The sequence below is a fragment of the Myotis brandtii genome, unplaced genomic scaffold (assembly GCF_000412655.1).
Source record: "Myotis brandtii unplaced genomic scaffold, ASM41265v1 scaffold601, whole genome shotgun sequence".
Classification (NCBI taxonomy): domain Eukaryota; kingdom Metazoa; phylum Chordata; class Mammalia; order Chiroptera; family Vespertilionidae; genus Myotis; species Myotis brandtii.
This window is the reverse complement of record NW_005370276.1, coordinates 2,505,339-2,522,893: the sequence shown is the minus strand read 5'-3', so window position 1 is coordinate 2,522,893 and position 17,555 is coordinate 2,505,339. Positions and strand designations below refer to the sequence as shown.

At 50.7% G+C, this 17,555-nt stretch overlaps 1 protein-coding gene and 1 pseudogene across 1 annotated transcript; both read right to left on the bottom strand.

The window, feature by feature from the left end:
- Nucleotides 1-1,592: 1,592 nt before the first annotated feature.
- On the bottom strand, nt 1,593-2,542 carry LOC102250070 (annotated as a pseudogene).
- Nucleotides 2,543-9,227: 6,685 nt separating this feature from the next.
- On the bottom strand, nt 9,228-14,912 carry LOC102249777 (kallikrein-7). The gene is made up of 6 exons (XM_005879641.2): nt 14,884-14,912; nt 14,343-14,472; nt 13,716-13,869; nt 13,201-13,451; nt 12,060-12,196; nt 9,228-9,445 (listed from the first exon to the last, which is right to left on the bottom strand). Exons 2-6 carry the CDS (start codon nt 14,413-14,415, stop codon nt 9,296-9,298), a joined length of 765 nt encoding a protein of 254 aa, XP_005879703.2. The 5' UTR covers nt 14,416-14,472; nt 14,884-14,912; the 3' UTR covers nt 9,228-9,295.
- Between the last annotated feature and the right edge of the window lie 2,643 nt (nt 14,913-17,555).

Here is a 17,555-nt window from a genome sequence, read left to right as displayed (position 1 = left end):
GGGCCCTTGGCGACAGGTTGACCCTCTCTCTTCGATCTTCTTCCTCCCAGACCACCAGGTTCTCCATCTCTGCTGAATCCTGCTTCTTCCAAATGTCACCTTCTCCTCACCATTCTGAATAAAACGCCACTCTTCTATCACCCCCCCCTCCCCCATCCTCTTACCATCCACAATATTTTATTGCAGCGCTTAACTCTACATCAACGTTTGTTTTTTTTTTAAAGAAATGTTGTTTCTTTATTTTTTTTTTTAAGTATTTTATTGATTTTTTACAGAGAGGAAGGGAGAGAGATAGACAGTTAGAAACATCGATGGGAGAGAAACATCGATCAGCTGCCTCCCGCACATGCCCCACTGGGGATGTGCCCGCAACCCAGGCACATGCCCCTGACCGGAATCGAACCTGGGACCCTTCAGTCCGCAGGCCGACGCTCTATCCACTGAGCCAAACCGGTTTCGGCTAACGTTTATTTTATATGCATTTGCTCACTGCCTAATTTCACAAGCTAGCACGCCATTCCATCCGGATAGGAACTCACACAGTGCAGCCGCTGGAGGCTAGGAACAGAAGTTAGCATACTACACGCAGGAGGGCCATCAAAAGGTTGATGGACACCTTCAGCAGGGCTGAAGATCTGCATCTGAGCGCCTGCTGCCAGACAGCGAGAGCAGTTCCTCCAATCTGATGGTCCTTCATTGTTTACCAGGCCTTACCTTTGATATGTATATCTGCTTTGCTAGAGGGCAAAATGTGTGGATAAGAAGCCCTGGGTGCGGAGATTCCAGGAGTTTAGTCCCTAGAACTGTTTCCATCTGGCCCTCCGAAATGCCTTCCAAATTCATATTTCTTGTCTAGTCTCTTTAATCCATTTACGCACAGCCCCCTTTTCCAGATTCCTGAACCCTTCCAGATGCGGATAACACCCCGGCATGCGGCCCCTGGGGCCTTACAAGTAAGTGTTAAATTAATGACTGAAAGTGGAAATTTATCTTTTTATTAACATTTGACCAGTAGATTTGATTTTTTTTTTTACAGAGGGGAAGGAAAAGGGATAGAGAGTTAGAAACAGATGAGAGAGAAACATTGATCAGCTGCCTCCTGCAAACCCCCTACTGGGGATGTGCCCGCAACCAAGGTACATGCCCTTGACCGGAATCGAACCTGGGACCCTTGAGTCCGCAGGCCGACGCTCTATCCACTGAGCCAAACCGGTTAGGGCTTGACCAGTAGGTTTGAGAAAGAGAACGTCTATCTCGCACCTCTATGTGCCAGAAGTTATGTGCTTACATCTCATTTAATCTTCACCAACAACTTTTTCTTTTTTTTTTTCTTTTTTTTGCTGAGTTTAGTAAACTTTATTGATGGTGCACGACAAGGTAGGGCTCCCTATGCTCCTTCCATTGTTCAGTGGGTCTGGGGTGGAAACTAGAGGTCAGGAGAATCTCAGTGTGCAGATTAATCAATTTGGGACAAAGAGTTCCAAGTAGCTGAGCACCTCTCGCTGGGACTGGTGGGCCAGGGGGCTCTTTCTCCTGGAGGCCACGTGGACACTGTGATCCACCATCCTGTTTCTGTAAGGAAGTTCATTCTCTTACCAGGAAATGAGCTTGACCAAATGGTCCAGGAGGACAATGCTAGCCCAGGCATTGAAGTTCAAAGAGAGTGTGTGTCATTGTTAAAGTCTGAAAAGACCACCTGGTCCCCAGTCTATCTTAGGATGCCCTGGAGGTTGCTTTCCAATGCTTGCTTCACCACCTTGTTGATGTCAACACATTTGGCAGTTTTGTCCAGGGGGCAGGGCAGATCCATGACCGACACCTTGGGGATGGGGACATGGAAGGCCATGCCAATGACCTTCCCATTCAGCTCAGGAGTGACCTTGCCCAGAGCCTTGGCAGCATCCACAGAAGGCTCTGCGCCTACAGATGATGCTTCAGGCGGCCCCTCGGCCATCATGCCACAGCTTCCCAGAGGGGCCATCCACCGTGTTTTGGGTGGCAGTGATGGCATGGACTGTGGTCATGAGTCCCTCTATGATGTCAAAGTTGCCATGGGTACCCTGGGGGCCATGGATGTCATGCAGTTGGTGGTGCAGGAGGCATAGCTGACCATCTTGAGGGAGTTGTCAGACTTCTCACGATTCACACTTATCGCCAACATGGGTGAGGAAATCTGCAGAAGCATTAGAGATGGTGACCCCTTTAGCTCCCAGCTTCAAGGGATCCTCAGTTGCCTCCAAGGTAGTGAAGACACCAGTACATTTCACAGCATATTCAGCACCAGCAGCACCCCATTCGATGTGGGCAGGATCTCCTTCCTGGAAGATGGACATGGGCTTTCCACTGCCAATGAGATTTCTGCTCTCAGCCTTGACTGTGCCTTTGAATTTGCCATGGGTTGAATCTTACTGGAACCTAGAGACCGTGTGGTTGAGGTCAATGAAGGGGTCATTGATGTAATAACCACTTTTCCAGAGTTAAAAGCAGACCTGGTGCTCAGGTGCCGACTGTGGCTCAATCCATTTACTCTGACTTTCCCCATCCTGTCTCGGAGTTGCGACTGGCACTGTTCAGAAGACAGGGCAGCCTATCCAACAGGAGGAGCAGAGAGCCCATGAGAGTTTTTTGTTTTGTTTTTTTGTGTGTGTGTGTGTTTTTTTTACAGAGAGGAAGGGGGAGGGATAGAGAGTTAGAAACATCGATGAGAGAGAAACATCGATCAGCTGCCTCCTGCACGCCCCCTACTGGGGATGTGCCCACAACCAAGGTACAGTCCCTTGACCGGAATCGAACCCGGGACAGGCCGACGGTCTATCCACTGAGCCAAACCGGTTAGGGCCCCACGAGAGCTTTTTGAAGGAGAGATAAGTTCAATTATTCCCTCACTCACTCATCCAACAAACTCATTCAACAAATATTAATTGATCACCACCCTGACCACTCGGAACACATCATGAAGACTATAGATATCACTAACGTCCTTATGGAGTTTAAAAATCTATGGCTTAGTTATCCCCATTTTCCAGATGAGGAAAGTGAGGCTGAGAGATGGGAAGGGACTTGTTCAGAGGGAAGGGACAGAGCCATGGTTTTCACGGATCTTCTTGATGCACGAGCAGGTGGGTTTCCACAGCTTCCCATGGTCTCCCTAGAACTGAGAGTCAAACAAGCAGCAACCCAAATCCTGATTTTGCGGCTTCCAGATGAATCCCATCGCCTCTCTTGCTGACCCCTGATTTCTTCACTGTGAAGCAAAGCAAGGAGCTGTCTGGATTCCAAAGTCCCAAAGGGAGGACCGCAGTAGAGGTCCAGACTTTTGGCTCCAGAATGAGGAGGGAACTGGGACCTTGATTGTGGGACTAGGGGCAGGTAGGCCTGGACTCCTGGTCGGAGGGGACAGGGTCTTGGAGACTTGGCTTGTATGTTTTATTTGAGGAGGGGTCTTAATATTCTGTGTGTAAGGAATCGGTGGCTGTAGAACTTATACAATACTAGTGGCCCAGTGCATGAAATTTATGCACGGGGGAGGGGAGGACGTCCCTCAGCCCAGCCTGCACCCTCTCTAATCTAGGACATCCCTCTCGCAATCCAGGATCTCTGGCTCCTAACCGCTCACCTGCCTGCTTGCCTGCCTGCCTGATTGCCCCTAACCACTCTGCCTGCCGGCCTGCTCACCCCCAACTGCCCCCCCCCGCCAGCCTTCTTGTTTTTCCCCAACTGCCCTCCCCTCCTGGCCTGATTGCCCCTAACCGCCTCTGCCTTGGCCCCGCCACCATGGCTTTTTCCGGAAGGACGTCCGGAAGGTCTAATTAGCATATTACCCTTTTATTAGTATAGATGAGGAAGGTTGGATGAAAGACTCGAGAGTGCGATGAGATTAGAAGAAACATGAACAAGAATGGGACCACCTGACTCCCACAAGCTCGGGAACACAAAGTAACCACAAGGGGCTGTTCTGATTGTAAAAATTCCTAATTGAGTGGGTCATTGCAGGAAGTCACGTCCTCAGCCCTATATAATAGGTTAACCTTTACCTCGAGCAAGCCCTGTCCATTGTGTTTGTGCTTCTGGAAGAATAACATACTTTAAACGTCAAGATGATATATATTTTTTTAAGGTCTTTCGATCCAATATGTTGATACTGGGAGGAAATGACCCCAACATGCCTCACATAACCTCACTAAAATGTCCGGGTGAGATATTAACTGCCCTGCATCGCCTGTAAAAGAAACATGCATCGATCCATTTTGCTTTGTATCCAAGTGCTATCGGAGCTTTACTTTTTAAAAAAATTCAGCAAGAGGACTAGCTGACATCATTGCCAAGAATTCCACCTCCAGACGTGTACAGAGGAGCTGAGAGGCAAGGCCAGACGCCTCCAGCCAGAGTTAGTGCAACTGCCATGTTTTCCTACTTTGAAAACTTTCAGATTAGATGTCGATTCGAGGTGGCGTGCTGGAGAGAGGTGAAGGTGGCAGAGCCTCATTGGGTGGGTGCCCCCAAACCCCACACATTCCTTCAACTTGTATCTGATCCCGAGGCAGGATGAAGGTGGGGGAGTGCTGGACTCCTGAGCCTGAGGGATAGGGGGCTTTCAGGTTCAGATCCCTAGATTTGAGGGTGGAGGGAGGTTGGTGCCCAGACTTCTGGATTTGTGCGTGAAGGGTCTGGGGGCTTAAACTCCTGATGTGAGTCAACTGTGCCTTGGGGACCAGACGCCCTGTTAGAAGGGAATTGGTCTGCAGTTAGAACTCTTGGGTTGGGAGGAAGCTGTGGGCCCACACTCCTGGGTTTTAAGGAGGAGGGGGCTGCAGGCACTAACCCCGGGTTTGGGAGAGGAGTATGTTGAAACTCGGGGTTCTGGAACTGAGGGAGGTGGGTCTTGGGGTCCAGGCTCCTGGATCTGAGACATGAGGGAGCTAGGGGTTTGAACTGCTGGGTCTGAGGGAGGAGAAGGCTGGGAGCCCAGACATTTAAATCTGAGACAGACGCTCTTGGGGTCTAGACTCCAGGGTCTGAGAAATGAGGGGGTTGGGGAGCTTGAACTCCAGGGTTGGAGGGAAAAAAAGGGGGTTGGAGGCCTGGACTTCATGGACTGAGGATTCAGGGCCTGGGCGCACAAAAGCCTACTTCTGAAGGAAAACATGGGTGGTGGATTCCTGAAGGCTAATACTTATAGGACCAAAGGAGAAGTGGCCAGGGCCTGAAATTTTGTACTCCAGAGTATCTGTTTTTGGGGGGGTGGAGTGTTGGTTGGTGCAGGGTATTGGTGGGTGCAAAATTTCTGCAATACCAGGAAAGATGGGGTATGGGGGACCAAAGGAGACTCAAGAGGGAGAAAAGATGAGGATAGGAAGGATCTAGAAAATGTTGGCCAGAGGGGAATTCTGGGAGATAAACTGGAAAGATGATTGCGAGGGGTGAGTCCGAACCGGGAGAAGATCCAGGGTGTGAGGTGTGATTGCCCAGGGAGCCCAGGATGCCAGGTGTCTGGGACCTTCCCAGGCTCCGAGTCACAGGGGCCTCCTCCTTTTCTCTCCTCCCTTTCAGAGGCCACTGCCCCAAATCCTGGAGAGCAGGTGCCCGTCTATCTGGGTTTCCACCGCATCTGCCTCTCCCACCCCAGAGCCTGGAAGCTCACTTGCCACAGGCCATCGTAGGGCCTTGGTGTCCTCTTTACACCGGCCGGCCTATCCTTCCTGAAAACCTCCTCCCTCTCTGCTGTTGTCCTTGGGGAAATGCTCAGAAACACTATCACATCCCTTTGCACACTTATGAAGTAGGCATTTCTCTCCTTCCTCCCGTATTCCTTTCTTTCTTCTTCTTCCTCTTCTTCCTCTTTTTCCTCCTTCTCCTTCTCCTCCTCATCCTCCTCCTCCTCCTCCTCCTTCTTCTTCTCCTCCTCCTCCTCCTTCTTCTTCTCCTCCTTCTTCTCTTTCTCCTCCTCCTCCTCCTCCTCCTCCTCCTCCTCCTCCTCCTCCTCCTCCTCCTCCTCCTCCTCCTCCTCCTCCTCCTCCTCCTCCTCCTCCTCCTCCTCCTCCTCCTCCTCCTCCTCCTCCTCCTCCTCCTCCTCCTCCTCCTCCTCCTCCTCCTCCTCCTCCTCCTCCTCCTCCTCCTCCTCCTCCTCCTCCTTCTCCTCCTCCTCCTTCTCCTTTTCCTCCTCCTCTTCCTCCTTCTTCCCCTTCCCCTTCCCCTTCTTCTCCTCCACCACCTCCTCCTCCTCCATGTCTCCATCCCTCCCTCTCTCTCTCTTTCTCTCCAATTTTACAAATGGCCTGGAGAATGTGAGAAACACATTACTGGACAAGTGAGGTCAAGAGGCAGGGTGAGGGTTCAAGGTCAGATACACTTTCCTTTTCTCTCTCTTTCTCTCTTAAGGCCTCCTTTTTCCAACCTTAGACCTTCAGCAGTTCCCACCTGTGTTTTTCAGGTTATAAAAGTGCCTGGGCACAGAGAGGGAAATGGAAGGAAGGAGATGCAGTTCGGTCCATCCTCTTAACTCTGTGACTAGTTCATTTCACTCGGCAAGGGCAACGGGCATCTACACATTTGTGTGTTTTTATTTTCAGTCAACGTCAGATAGCCTGAACCTTATGGCATGACTAACAAGTCCGTATCATTATTTCCAGAAGACGTTTATCAGTATCCTGTCCTAAATTGGTTTACGGTTTACATAAACAATCCAATACTTTGGGACAAGTTCAGAGTTCCCACTACTTTGCTACGACAATGTGTAGTGAATTCAACCCTTGCTTACATTTTGGATTTACTATTATTACTAGGTCAAAAGTGATGGATATGTTTTTTTTTATTCAACTTGCTCAACTGCCTTCCATAAAAATTGTAGCAATTCACAGTTCCGGGGGAGAAGGCTGTGGTCTCACTGCATCTTTACCGGCACTGAGGGTTTTGTGTTTTGTGTTTGGGTTGTGGGTTTTTGCATATTGATTTGTTTACACAACTGGCACATTGTTGATAGTTAATATGACTTTGAAAAAATGCTAAAGTCAATGGTCAAATAATATCTGACAAAGGAGGCAAGAGCAAACAATGGAGCAAAAATAGTCTCTTCAATACTGGTGTTGGAAAATCGGACAGGTACATGCAAAAAATAATAAATTAGACCACCAGCTTACACCACTCACAAGAATAAACTCAAAATGGATAAAAAATACTTAAATGTAAGTCGGGAAATCATAAAAATCCTAGAAGAAACCATAGGCGGTAAAATCACAGACATTTCTCATAGCAATATTTTTCCCGATATATCTCCTTGGGCAAAGGAAACTAAGGAAAAAAGAAACAAATGGGACTACATCAAACTAAAAAGCTTCTGCACAGCAAAAGAAACCATCAACAAAATGAAAAGGGAATCCACTGAATGCGAGAACATATGTGCCAACGGCACATCTGATAAGGGGTTAATTTCCAAGATATATAAGCAAGTTATACAACTCAACACCAGGAGGACAACCAACCCAATTGAAAAATGGACAAAGGACCTGAATAGACATTTCTCCAAAGAGGATATGCAGATGACCTTAGACATGAAAAAATACTCAATGTCATTAATCATCAGAGAGGTGCTACTTAAAACCACAATGAGCCGAAACCGGTGTGGCTCAGTGGATAGAGCGTTGGCCTGCGGACTGAAAGGTCCCGGGTTCGATTCCGGTCAAGGGCATGTAGCTGGGTTGCGGGCACATCCCCAATAGGAGATGTGCAGGAGGCAGCTGGTCGATGTTTCTCTCTCATCGATGTTTCTAACTATCTCTCTCCCTTCCTCTCTGTAAAAAATCAATAAAAAAAATATTTAAAAAAACACACACAATGAGATATCACCGCACACCTCCCAGAATGGCTGCCATCAATAAATCAACAAACAGCAAGTGCGGGCCAGGATGTGGAGAAAGGGAACCTAGTGCACTGTTGGTGGGAATGCAGACTGGGGTGGCCAATGTTTCTAACTATCTCTCTCCCTTCCTCTCTGTAAAAAATCAATAAAAAAAATATTTAAAAAAACACACACAATGAGATATCACCGCACACCTCCCAGAATGGCTGCCATCAATAAATCAACAAACAGCAAGTGCTGGCCAGGATGTGGAGAAAGGGAACCTAGTGCACTGTTGGTGGGAATGCAGACTGGGGCGGCCACTGTGGAAAACGTTATGGAGTCCCCTCAAAAAATTAAAAATGGAACTGCCTTTTCACCAAGCAATCCCACTTCTGGGACTAGATCCTGAGAATCCCAAAACACTATTCCGGAAGAATAGATGCACCACTATGACCATGGCAGCATGATCCACACTAGCAAAGATCTGGAAACACCCCAAGTGCCCATCAGCAGATGAGTGGATAAAAAAGCTGTGGTACATTTACAGAATGGAATACTACACAGCCGTAAAAAGGGGAGGGTCGATTTTATCTTTTGCAACAGCATGGATGGGCCTGGATGCTATGTGAAATAAGCCAATCAGAGAAAGACAAAGACCATGTGATCTCACTTATCTTGGAATCTAATGAACAAAATAAACTGATGAGCAGACTAGAAACAGAGGCATGGAAGAGACTGACAGCTGTCAGAGGGGAGGGGAGTTGAAGGACTGGATGAAAAAAGTTGAAGGTCTTAACAAAAAAACACGTATATACATAACACATAGACATAGCCGTGTGGAGATAGCCAGGGGGTAGGGGGTTGCGGGTACGTGGAGGTGGGCAGGGGTGGGGAATTGGACGGAAAGAGACTTTGCTTGGAGCCATGGGCTCACAACGCAGTGTGTAGATGATGTTTTATTGAGTTGTATACTTGAAACCTGTGGGGCAGCGGTTCTCAACCTGTGGGTCGCGACCCCTTTGGGGGGTCGAATGACCCTTTCACAGGGGTCGCCTAAGACCATCAGCAAACACATATATAATTACATATTGTTTTTGTGATTAATCACAATGCTTTAATTATGTTCAATTTGTAACAATGAAAAGACATCCTGCATATCAGATATTTACATGACGGTTCATAACAGTAGCAAAATTACAGTGATGAAGTAGCAACGAAAATAATTTTATGGTTGGGGGTAACCACCACATGAGGAACTGTATTAAAGGGTCGCGGCATTAGGAAGGTTGAGGACCACTGCTGTATGGTTTCGTGAACCAATGTCACTCCCAATAAATTCATTTTAAAAAAGAAAGAAAGAAAAATGCTAAAGTCCAATATGATATTATATCATTGATGCTTTATTTCTGTGAGTTTCCTGTTCAGGGCATAGGAAACAAGAGATGGGAGTATGAGAGATTAGGAATATCTTCTCATGGTGTCCTCTATCCATTGGGTGTATCTGCATATTGCAGTGAAGACAACCGGGTTCAGGGATGGAGTCGAAGGTCCCCGGGACACTAGGCCTCGCAGGGCGCCGTTGCACACCAGTGGTCCCCCTGAGTCACCCTGGATGGGAGAGAGAGAGCAGATTAGTTTTGGCTTCAGAGCAACCAGCACCTAGATCTCCTACACCCCATGGTGATGGGGTCTTGGTCCTGTCAGACCACAGTCTTTCACCCTGACCAATGGGAGGAGACTCCTTGTCTCTGTGGACCAATGGGAGAGCAGGAATGAAGGTGGTCATGCAGAGGACCAGCCAAGTTTTCTGAAGACATTGACTTGAGCCCCAGCCAAGGGGACCAATCACAGGGAGGGGGCGGTGCTTCCCAGAAGAGCGAGCTTCATCTATTTTCCATCCTCAAAGACTCTTTGCCAAGCCAGTGGGAGAGGGAGCATTGTCTCCAGGGAACCTATACACTCCCTTACCCAGGAGTGGGGGGAAGGGTAGTCCTGGAAACCAGGGCCAGGGACAGTGATCTAATTCACAGGGTCCAGTGCAAAACGAAAATGCCGACTCCCATATTCAAATGAATGAATTTCAAGGCAGCAAGGGGAGTGAGTGCGTTAGGGCAGGGTGGGATTGTCCCGGGTGTGGGGCGGGGCTCTGTGTCCCAGAACATCTTGCACATTCATGAATCAGGCCTCACTGTGGGGCAAGGGGGAACGCCCTTACTATTCTTTAGGACACACAGTCCTGTACCATCACCTCTGTGTGTGTGTGTGTGTGTGTGTGTGTGTGTGTGTGTGTGTGTGTGTCTGTCTGTCTGTCTCTCCCTCCAATCCTCATCCGAGAATATGTTTGTACTGATTTTAGAGAGAGAGGAAGGGAGAGAGAGAACCATGGATGTGAGAGAAAAACATCGATTGTTTGCCTCCCATGAGTGCTCTGACTGGGGATGGATGGAACTCACAACCTTTTGGTGAGCAGAAAAAAAAACGCTCTGACCAGCTGAGGCACCCGGCCAGGGCCACACCCCTCTTTTAACACACTCCATCCCCCTGTTGCTGAAAGCTGAGAGTGCAGATGTGAGCAAAGAGATTGGGGATGGGGAGAGAAACAGAGAGGGGTAGAGACAAGCATAGAGAGAAGAAAGGGAAGAAGGAAGGGGGCAGAGACGCAGAAATGTTGTGGATGCAGAAAGAGGCAGAGATGGAGAAAATAAGAGTGACAGAGGCAGAGAAAATAAGAGAGAGGGAGAGGGAGGGGGGAGAGACAGAGAGAGAGAGAGAAAGAAAATGAGGTGTAAAGAGAGATGAGGGGAGGTGATTCTCAGAGGCAGAGAGGAGGATACAGAGATGGGGAAGGGGGAACAAAGAGGAGGGGGGCTCCTTTTCCTGGAACCAGGGCCAGGTACAAAGATAACAATCAAGCTATTTGCTTGAGGGGGGGCGGGCAACTCAGGGTTTGCAATGAGTATTTTAATGCAATCCCTTAAATATCAAAATGCGTATGAAAAATCCATGACCAACAGGTTATCCCAACTTCAGACAAACACAGGGTTCGTGCCTTGCTGTGCTGGACCAGATTAGAGCCAGAAGCGATGGGAAAATCCAGTCAAAACAGATTGCTTTCTGCTGAAATTTCTGATATTCTGTTGATCATGGATTTTGTTTAATAGATTCTACTTTTAACCATGTCATTAGAACATAATTTATGTCGGTCACTGAGCACTTGGCGCCCCCTGAAAGTCTGTGTGTGTAGCCGGTGCCTCACTCCCCTTCCCCGAGTCCCAGCCCCATGTTATTTTTACTCCAGCTCCTTCCCTTGGACTGTGTGCCCACCCCCAGCTTCCAGGGGCTCCCACGCTGACCCGGGCGGAGGACTGAGTAGAGAGGGTCAGAAAAGTGGGGTGTGCCCGGCCAGGTGTGGCTCAGCAGTTGAGCATAGCAGTTGAGGTCACCAGTTCGATTCCCGGTCAGGGCACATACCCGGGTTGCAGGCTCAGTCCCAGGGTGGGGCGTGCAGGAGGCAGGCAATCTATGATTCTCTCTCATCATTGATGTTTCTATCTCTCTCTCCCTCTCCCTTCCTCTCTGAAATCAAGAAAAAAAATATATTTTTAAACATATTTATATTTTATTGATTTTTTTACAGAGAGGAAAGGAGAGGGATAGAGAGTTAGAAACATCGATGAGAGAGAGACATCGACCAGCTGCCTCCTGCACATCTCCTACTGGGGATGTGCCTGCAACCAAGGTACATGCCCTTGACCGGAATCAAACCTGGGACCCTTCAGTCCCCAGGCCGATGCTCTATCCACTGAGCCAGACCGGTCAGGGCAGAAAAATATTTTTTTTTTTAAAGAAGAAGAAATGGCCAAGACTGGTTTGGCTCAGTGGATAGAGCGTCGGTCTGTGGACTGAAAGGTCCCAGGTTCGATTCCGGTCAAGGGCATGTACCTTGGTTGCGGGCACATCCCCAGTGGGAGGTGTGCAGGAGGCAGCTGGTCGATGTTTCTCTCTCATCGATGTTTCTGACTCTCTATCTCTCTCCCTTTCTCTCTGTGGAAAATCAATAAAAAATATATTTTTAAAAAAAAGAAGAAATGTGGGGCGTGTGGGGGTGCGAGGGGGAACCCAGCACCAGGGTCAGCCTGTGGTGGGGATTCTGGATGGTGGGGAAGACGGGCCCTGTGCTGAGAGGAAGCAGGACCAGGGCAGGGGCGGGGCTGGCTCTCACCAGGTAGGCGTTGGTGTTGCTGGTGTGGGTGCCACCGCAGACCATGTAATGCCTCTTCAGGTACAGGAAGTGCCTCCGGCAGTCCTCCAGGCGGATGATGGTGACATTTGTGCACATGAGCTCCGATGGATAGGTCTCTGGAGGAGGAGAGGGGACAGTCGGAGGCCTGGTCTGCAAGCCCACACCTGCTAACACAGCGGTTCTCAACCTGTGGGTCGCGACCCCTTTGGCGGTCGAACAACCCTTTCCCAGGGGTCGCCTAAGACCATCCTGCATATCAGATATTTACATTACAATTCATAACAGTAGCAACATGACAGTTATGAAGTAGCAACGAAAATAATTTTATGGTTGGGTCACAACGTGAGGAGCTGTATTTAAAGGGCCAGAAGGTTGAGAACCACTGTGCTAACGGGATCCTGAGAGAGGGGGACCGGAGGGGCTCAATGCCAGGGCCGTGAAAAGGACCCAGTCCTCTGACTCGAGGTCCGAGGGAGGAAGGGCCTTGCGTCTGGAACTCCTGGGTCTGAAGAAGAAGAGGAAGAGGGGTCGACAGTCCTGGCTTTGAGGGAGGAGTGTGCTGGGTGTCAGGGCCCTTGGTCTGAGGAATGAAGGGGGCTGGGGGGCTGGGCTCTCGTGTCAGATGGAGGAGGCAGCCGGAGGGCCTGGAGACTTGGGTCTGCAGGCGGAGGCCCCTGGGGCCAGTACTCCCATGTCTGAGGGAGGACGGGCTAGAACCTGGACACGCCTAGGCCTCTGGAGACCCAGCTGCGGGACAGAAGTCTGTGGTCTGAGTGAGGAGGTCACTAAGATCCTGGACGCCTGCGGGGATGGGGTGGAAACCTGGGGGTCGTGCGGCTTCCGGATCGAGGGGAGGAGGCCCCAGAAGCCTGGGCTCCGGGATCTGAGGGAGGAGGGAGCCAGGGCGTGGGGGCTCCGGTTCTGAGAAGGAGAGGGCTTGAAGCCTGGTGGACTGTGTCTCAGGTAGGAGGGGGGCTGGATTCCAGGTTCCTGGACATGACTCAGGACAGGGCTGGGGGTCTAGACGCCTTGGTCTCTGGGAGGAGGGACAAGAGGCCTCCTGTGTCTGAGGGAAGAGAACGCTGAAGCCTGGGCTGCGGGGCCCCCGGGGTCATCTCACCAAAAGGGCTGCCGGTGGTGCTGCCCCAGCCGGAAACCAAGCACGTGGTCCCAGGGCTCGTGCATTTGGAAGAAATGGCGAGTGTCCTCACGGTGGCCGACAGCGTGGCCGGGCGTCTCAGCTTCACAAGCATGATGTCATGCACTTTCTTGGCGTCGTCAAACTGGGGGTAGACGAAGGACTCCGTAGCCCTGATCACCTGGGCGTTGGGGTCATTCAACACATCGCTGCCCATTTGCACGTTGTAGGCACTGCGACCACAGAGAGACACGCGGTGACTGGGGGTGGGGGGGGGTCGTGGAGGGGGGCAGCCCTAGGAAGATAGGGACCCACAGAGAGAGGTAGAGAGGGACCCAATGTAAAAGAGGGACAGAGACCTGGAGTGTGGTGGTGGTGGGGGGAGACACCGGCAGAGGGGCAGGGGCCCAGGAAGAGGGGGAGACACAGACCGAGAGAGAAGCAGGAACAGAGACGCGGAAGGAGAGACGTGATCCCCGGGCTCCCAGGGCACCTACAGTTGTCGGCAGTGGCCCACGGTGAGCACCCACTGCGCGTGGATCAGCACCCCTGTGCACTGCGTGTCCCTGCCGCGCATCAGGGCCACCTGCCAGGGGTGGGAGCCTCTTGAGCACGGCGCTCCATTAACAATCCTTTCCCCGTTGCCGTGGGCTGGATGGAGACAAGGAGGAAGCGTGGGTAGGAGGCCTCAGGGGAAGGCTGAGGCCACAGTAGATGGATGCCCAGAGACAGTGATGGAGAGAGACAGACAGACAGACAGAGAGGCGTGGAGAAGGGCAGAGGCAGACCCGGAGCCCAGGGCAGAGACAGCTGCAGATGGAGATGGAGAGAGACGGAGGGAGCCGGCTCAGAAGCCCAGGGCAGCAGCTGGTCTGGAGGCAGCCCCAGCGTCTGATGAGAGAGACACTGAGGGCGGGAAGCAGCCTGGAGTGCACCCAGAGCCCAGGAGTCAGGAGGGAGCAGGAAGAAAGGGGCCACAGCCCAGGGGCCGTGTCTCCATGGGAGGAGGCTGCTGCAGGGGAGGGTCCTGACTCAGGGGCTCCTTGGAGAGAGGGGGCCTGGAGAGGGGAGGTGGGGGACTGTGAGGCCCAGGGCAAGGTCAGGTCGCCCAGGCTGGTCCTCACCTTCTTGTCCAGCAGATCCCAGGGCGAAGGACAGCAGTAGGAGCAGCAGGGGCTGGAGCCGGGGACCTGCCATGTGTCCTGTCTGAGCCTCTGTGGCTGCCACGCAGAGAAAGGGCCTCCTGTGCTGGGGCTGGAAAGACGGAGTTCTGGGAGCACCCACTGCTCATGGGTCAGCACCCCTGGTCCTTAACCCCTTCCCTCCTCAGACCCAGGATTCCCAGTCTGTGCCCACGTCCTCCCTCAGACCAGGAGCGCAGTGCAAAAAGACATCCCCTTCCTCACACTCCGATGTCCAGGCCCCACACACCCTTGCACTTGGAACCCCGGGGGTTCTGGCTTTCCATCCCTCCACATCCATAACTCAGCATCTCAAATTCCTTTTAGGCGGAAAGATAAAAGAAAAAAAAAAATTCCCGACCTCCAGCCCCTCACCTATCTGTGACGACCAGGAGTTCCGGCTTCTACGCCTCTCTCTGTAGGAGCAGGAGTCAGCTGCCCACCCAGGCTCACCTGCCCCGCCCCACCGGAGACTCCGCCCCACCTGCAGCTGGGCTCGGGCTGTGGTGGGAGCCTAGCCAACCGTGTCCACTTTTGTGCAGGCTGGCTCTTTTATAACACACCAGTCCCCTGTCCCCTCCCCACCCTGCCCCAACCCTCAGGGTCCTAGTGGGCAGGTGCACTCACCTCAGAGACACCCTACCCGCATCTGTTCTTATCTAAAACGCCTCAAGCAGCTAAAGCAACAGGCCCGCACTCAACCTCCACCTGCCCTACGGCAGCCACACTCTACCTCCACCGTGACTGCTCAGCCCGCATTCTACCTCTACCCGCATCACTTGGCCCGAATTCTACACCCGTCCTCACCAACCAGGACAGGTAAAGGCAAGTCCAGGGTTGGCCCAGCACCTTCTAGCTCCACCATTCCTAGTGGCAGCTACCAGGTGCTGGCCCTGAGGGGCAGGAGCCGGAGTCAAGGACCTGCACAGCTCAGAACTGGAATTCACCCTGGGGTCACCTCTGTGGTCCATTTTCTGGCCTTCACCCCCGACCCCCTCTCAGGGGTGGCCTGGACCCTACACTCTCACTCTAAGCAGCCGGGGGGAAGTTTTCCAGGCTGAATCCTAGACGTGTCTTTGAGTCTGAACCAAAAAACCAACCCTTACATAAGGGTATGAATTAAAAAGGGAAGGTTTTCCCCAACTTCACTCAGGAAATGCTTGCTGTTATCTCTTACTCTTCTGTCTCATATTACACATAGATTTCTACACATACTGTGTATTTGTAACAAACAATGACCGTAGTAAGTATTCTCTTATGTTAAATTTTATTTACTCAATCATATATCCTGAACATTTTCCTCTGACTTGCAGTTGCATTATTTCTTCTTCATTGATACTGTTGTGTAATACTTCACACTATGGCACCATTAGGATTCATGTGATTTATTTCACATTGACGTACATTTGAGTAGTTGTCCTTATAATACAATTTCTCGGCACGATCATCTTTGCTCGTTGCATTCATTCAAGAAGGACCCAGCGAGCATTGACGCTGAGCCAGAAACTATTCGGCCCTTGAGGACCCAGCATCCACAAAAGAGAAAAACTGTTTCGCACAGAGGGTCTTGTTCCAATGGGTGGAACAAGTAGAAAAATAAGAACTTAAGCCCTAGCCAGTTTGGCTCAGTGGATAGAGCGTTGGCCTGCAGACTGAAGGGTCCCAGGTTTGATTCTGGTCAAGGACATATGCCTGGGTTGCGGGACATGCTGGAGGCAGCCAATCAGTGATTCTCTCATCCTTGATGTTTCTACCTCTCTCTCCCTCTCCCTTCCTCTCTGAAATCAATAAAAATATATTTAAAAAGAAAAGAAAAATAAGAACTTAAAGTAAGTAGCTTGTCAGGTGGCAGTAAGTGCTGTGGAGGACAGCAAGAGGAGGAGGGATAGGGAGTGATTGGGTCTCTCCCCCTGAAGCTACAGTGCTAGGTGAGACCATTACAAGACTCCAGGTGAAGAGGACATCTGAACAAGATCTTGAAGGATGTGGTGGATCCATCATGTAGCTACTTGGGAGCCGGCAGTGAGTCCCCGACAGAGTGAACGCACAGGCGAGATGGCCTGAGGCACCCCAGGATGCCCTAGGGCAGTGGTCGGCAAACTCATTAGTCAACAGAGCCAAATATCAACAGCACAACAATTGAAATTTCTTTTGAGAGCCAAATTTTTTAAACTTAAACTATATAGGTAGGTATGTTGTTATTAACTTAATTAGGGTACTCCTAAGGCTTAGGAAGAGCCACACTCAAGGGGCCAAAGAGCCGCATGTGGCTCGCGAGCCGCAGTTTGCCAACCACGGCCCTGTTTTGACTGGAGCGGAATGAGCCAAAGGGAGAAGGGCAGGCAATGGGGTCAGTGACAACACGGGACTCAGACCACACAAGGATTGAGGACCAAGGGAGGAGGTTGGTTTTACTTTGATCGAGATGGGAACCATTGTCGGATTATTACCAGACACCCTACTTCTTCTAATAGTGGAATTGACACCCCCGCCCCTACTTCTAAATCAGTCCCAAAAATATGACTCATTCACCACCTGAGCCCAGTCCTGACCTCTAACCCAATTCTACCCCTGGCCCATAATTGGTCTCATAATAGACATTGTTGTTGCCTACCCAAACATTCACTCCTTCTGCCATTGATTTAGTTGGGATAGCCTTCTGTCCTCCTGTGACCACAAATGAGCTTTTTTAAAAATCTATTTTTTTAATTGATTTTTTTACAGAGAGGAAGGGAGAAGGAGAAGGATAGAGAGTTAGAAACATCGATGAGAGAGAAACATCAATTCAGTTGCTTCCTGCACACTCCATACTGGGGATGTGCCCGCAACCAAGGTACATGCCCATGACCGAAATCAAACCTGGGACCCTTCAGTCCTCAGGCCGACGCTCTATCCACTGAGCCAAACCGGTCAGGGCCACAAATGGGCTTTACTGCACCAAGCATGGGAGCCCATGTCTGCGGTCCAGGGATTGTTTAGAAATGGACGTATGGTGCAGTTCTGGCCAAAGAAGAGTGAAGGGAAGACCACAGGGTTACTTCTGGAAACAGCTCTCTTCTTTCCAAAGCGAGACACGAGAAGAGTTCTCCTTCTCTCTGTTAGACAGTGTCCCTCATGGGTGTAAATTCTGGAAGTGAGGCAGCCTCCTGGAACCAT

Excerpts from the sequence above, each read along its gene's own strand:
- LOC102249777 (XM_005879641.2), bottom strand. The coding sequence starts at position 14,415 with ATGGCAGGTCCCCGGCTCCAGCCCCTGCTGCTCCTACTGCTGTCCTTC. Across the intron at positions 13,870-14,342 it reads GGGATCTGCTGGACAAGAAG|CCCACGGCAACGGGGAAAGG; the intron begins GTGAGGACCAGC and ends GTCTCCATCCAG. Across the intron at positions 12,197-13,200 it reads CACCACCGGCAGCCCTTTTG|AGACCTATCCATCGGAGCTC; the intron begins GTGAGATGACCC and ends CTCCTCCTCCAG.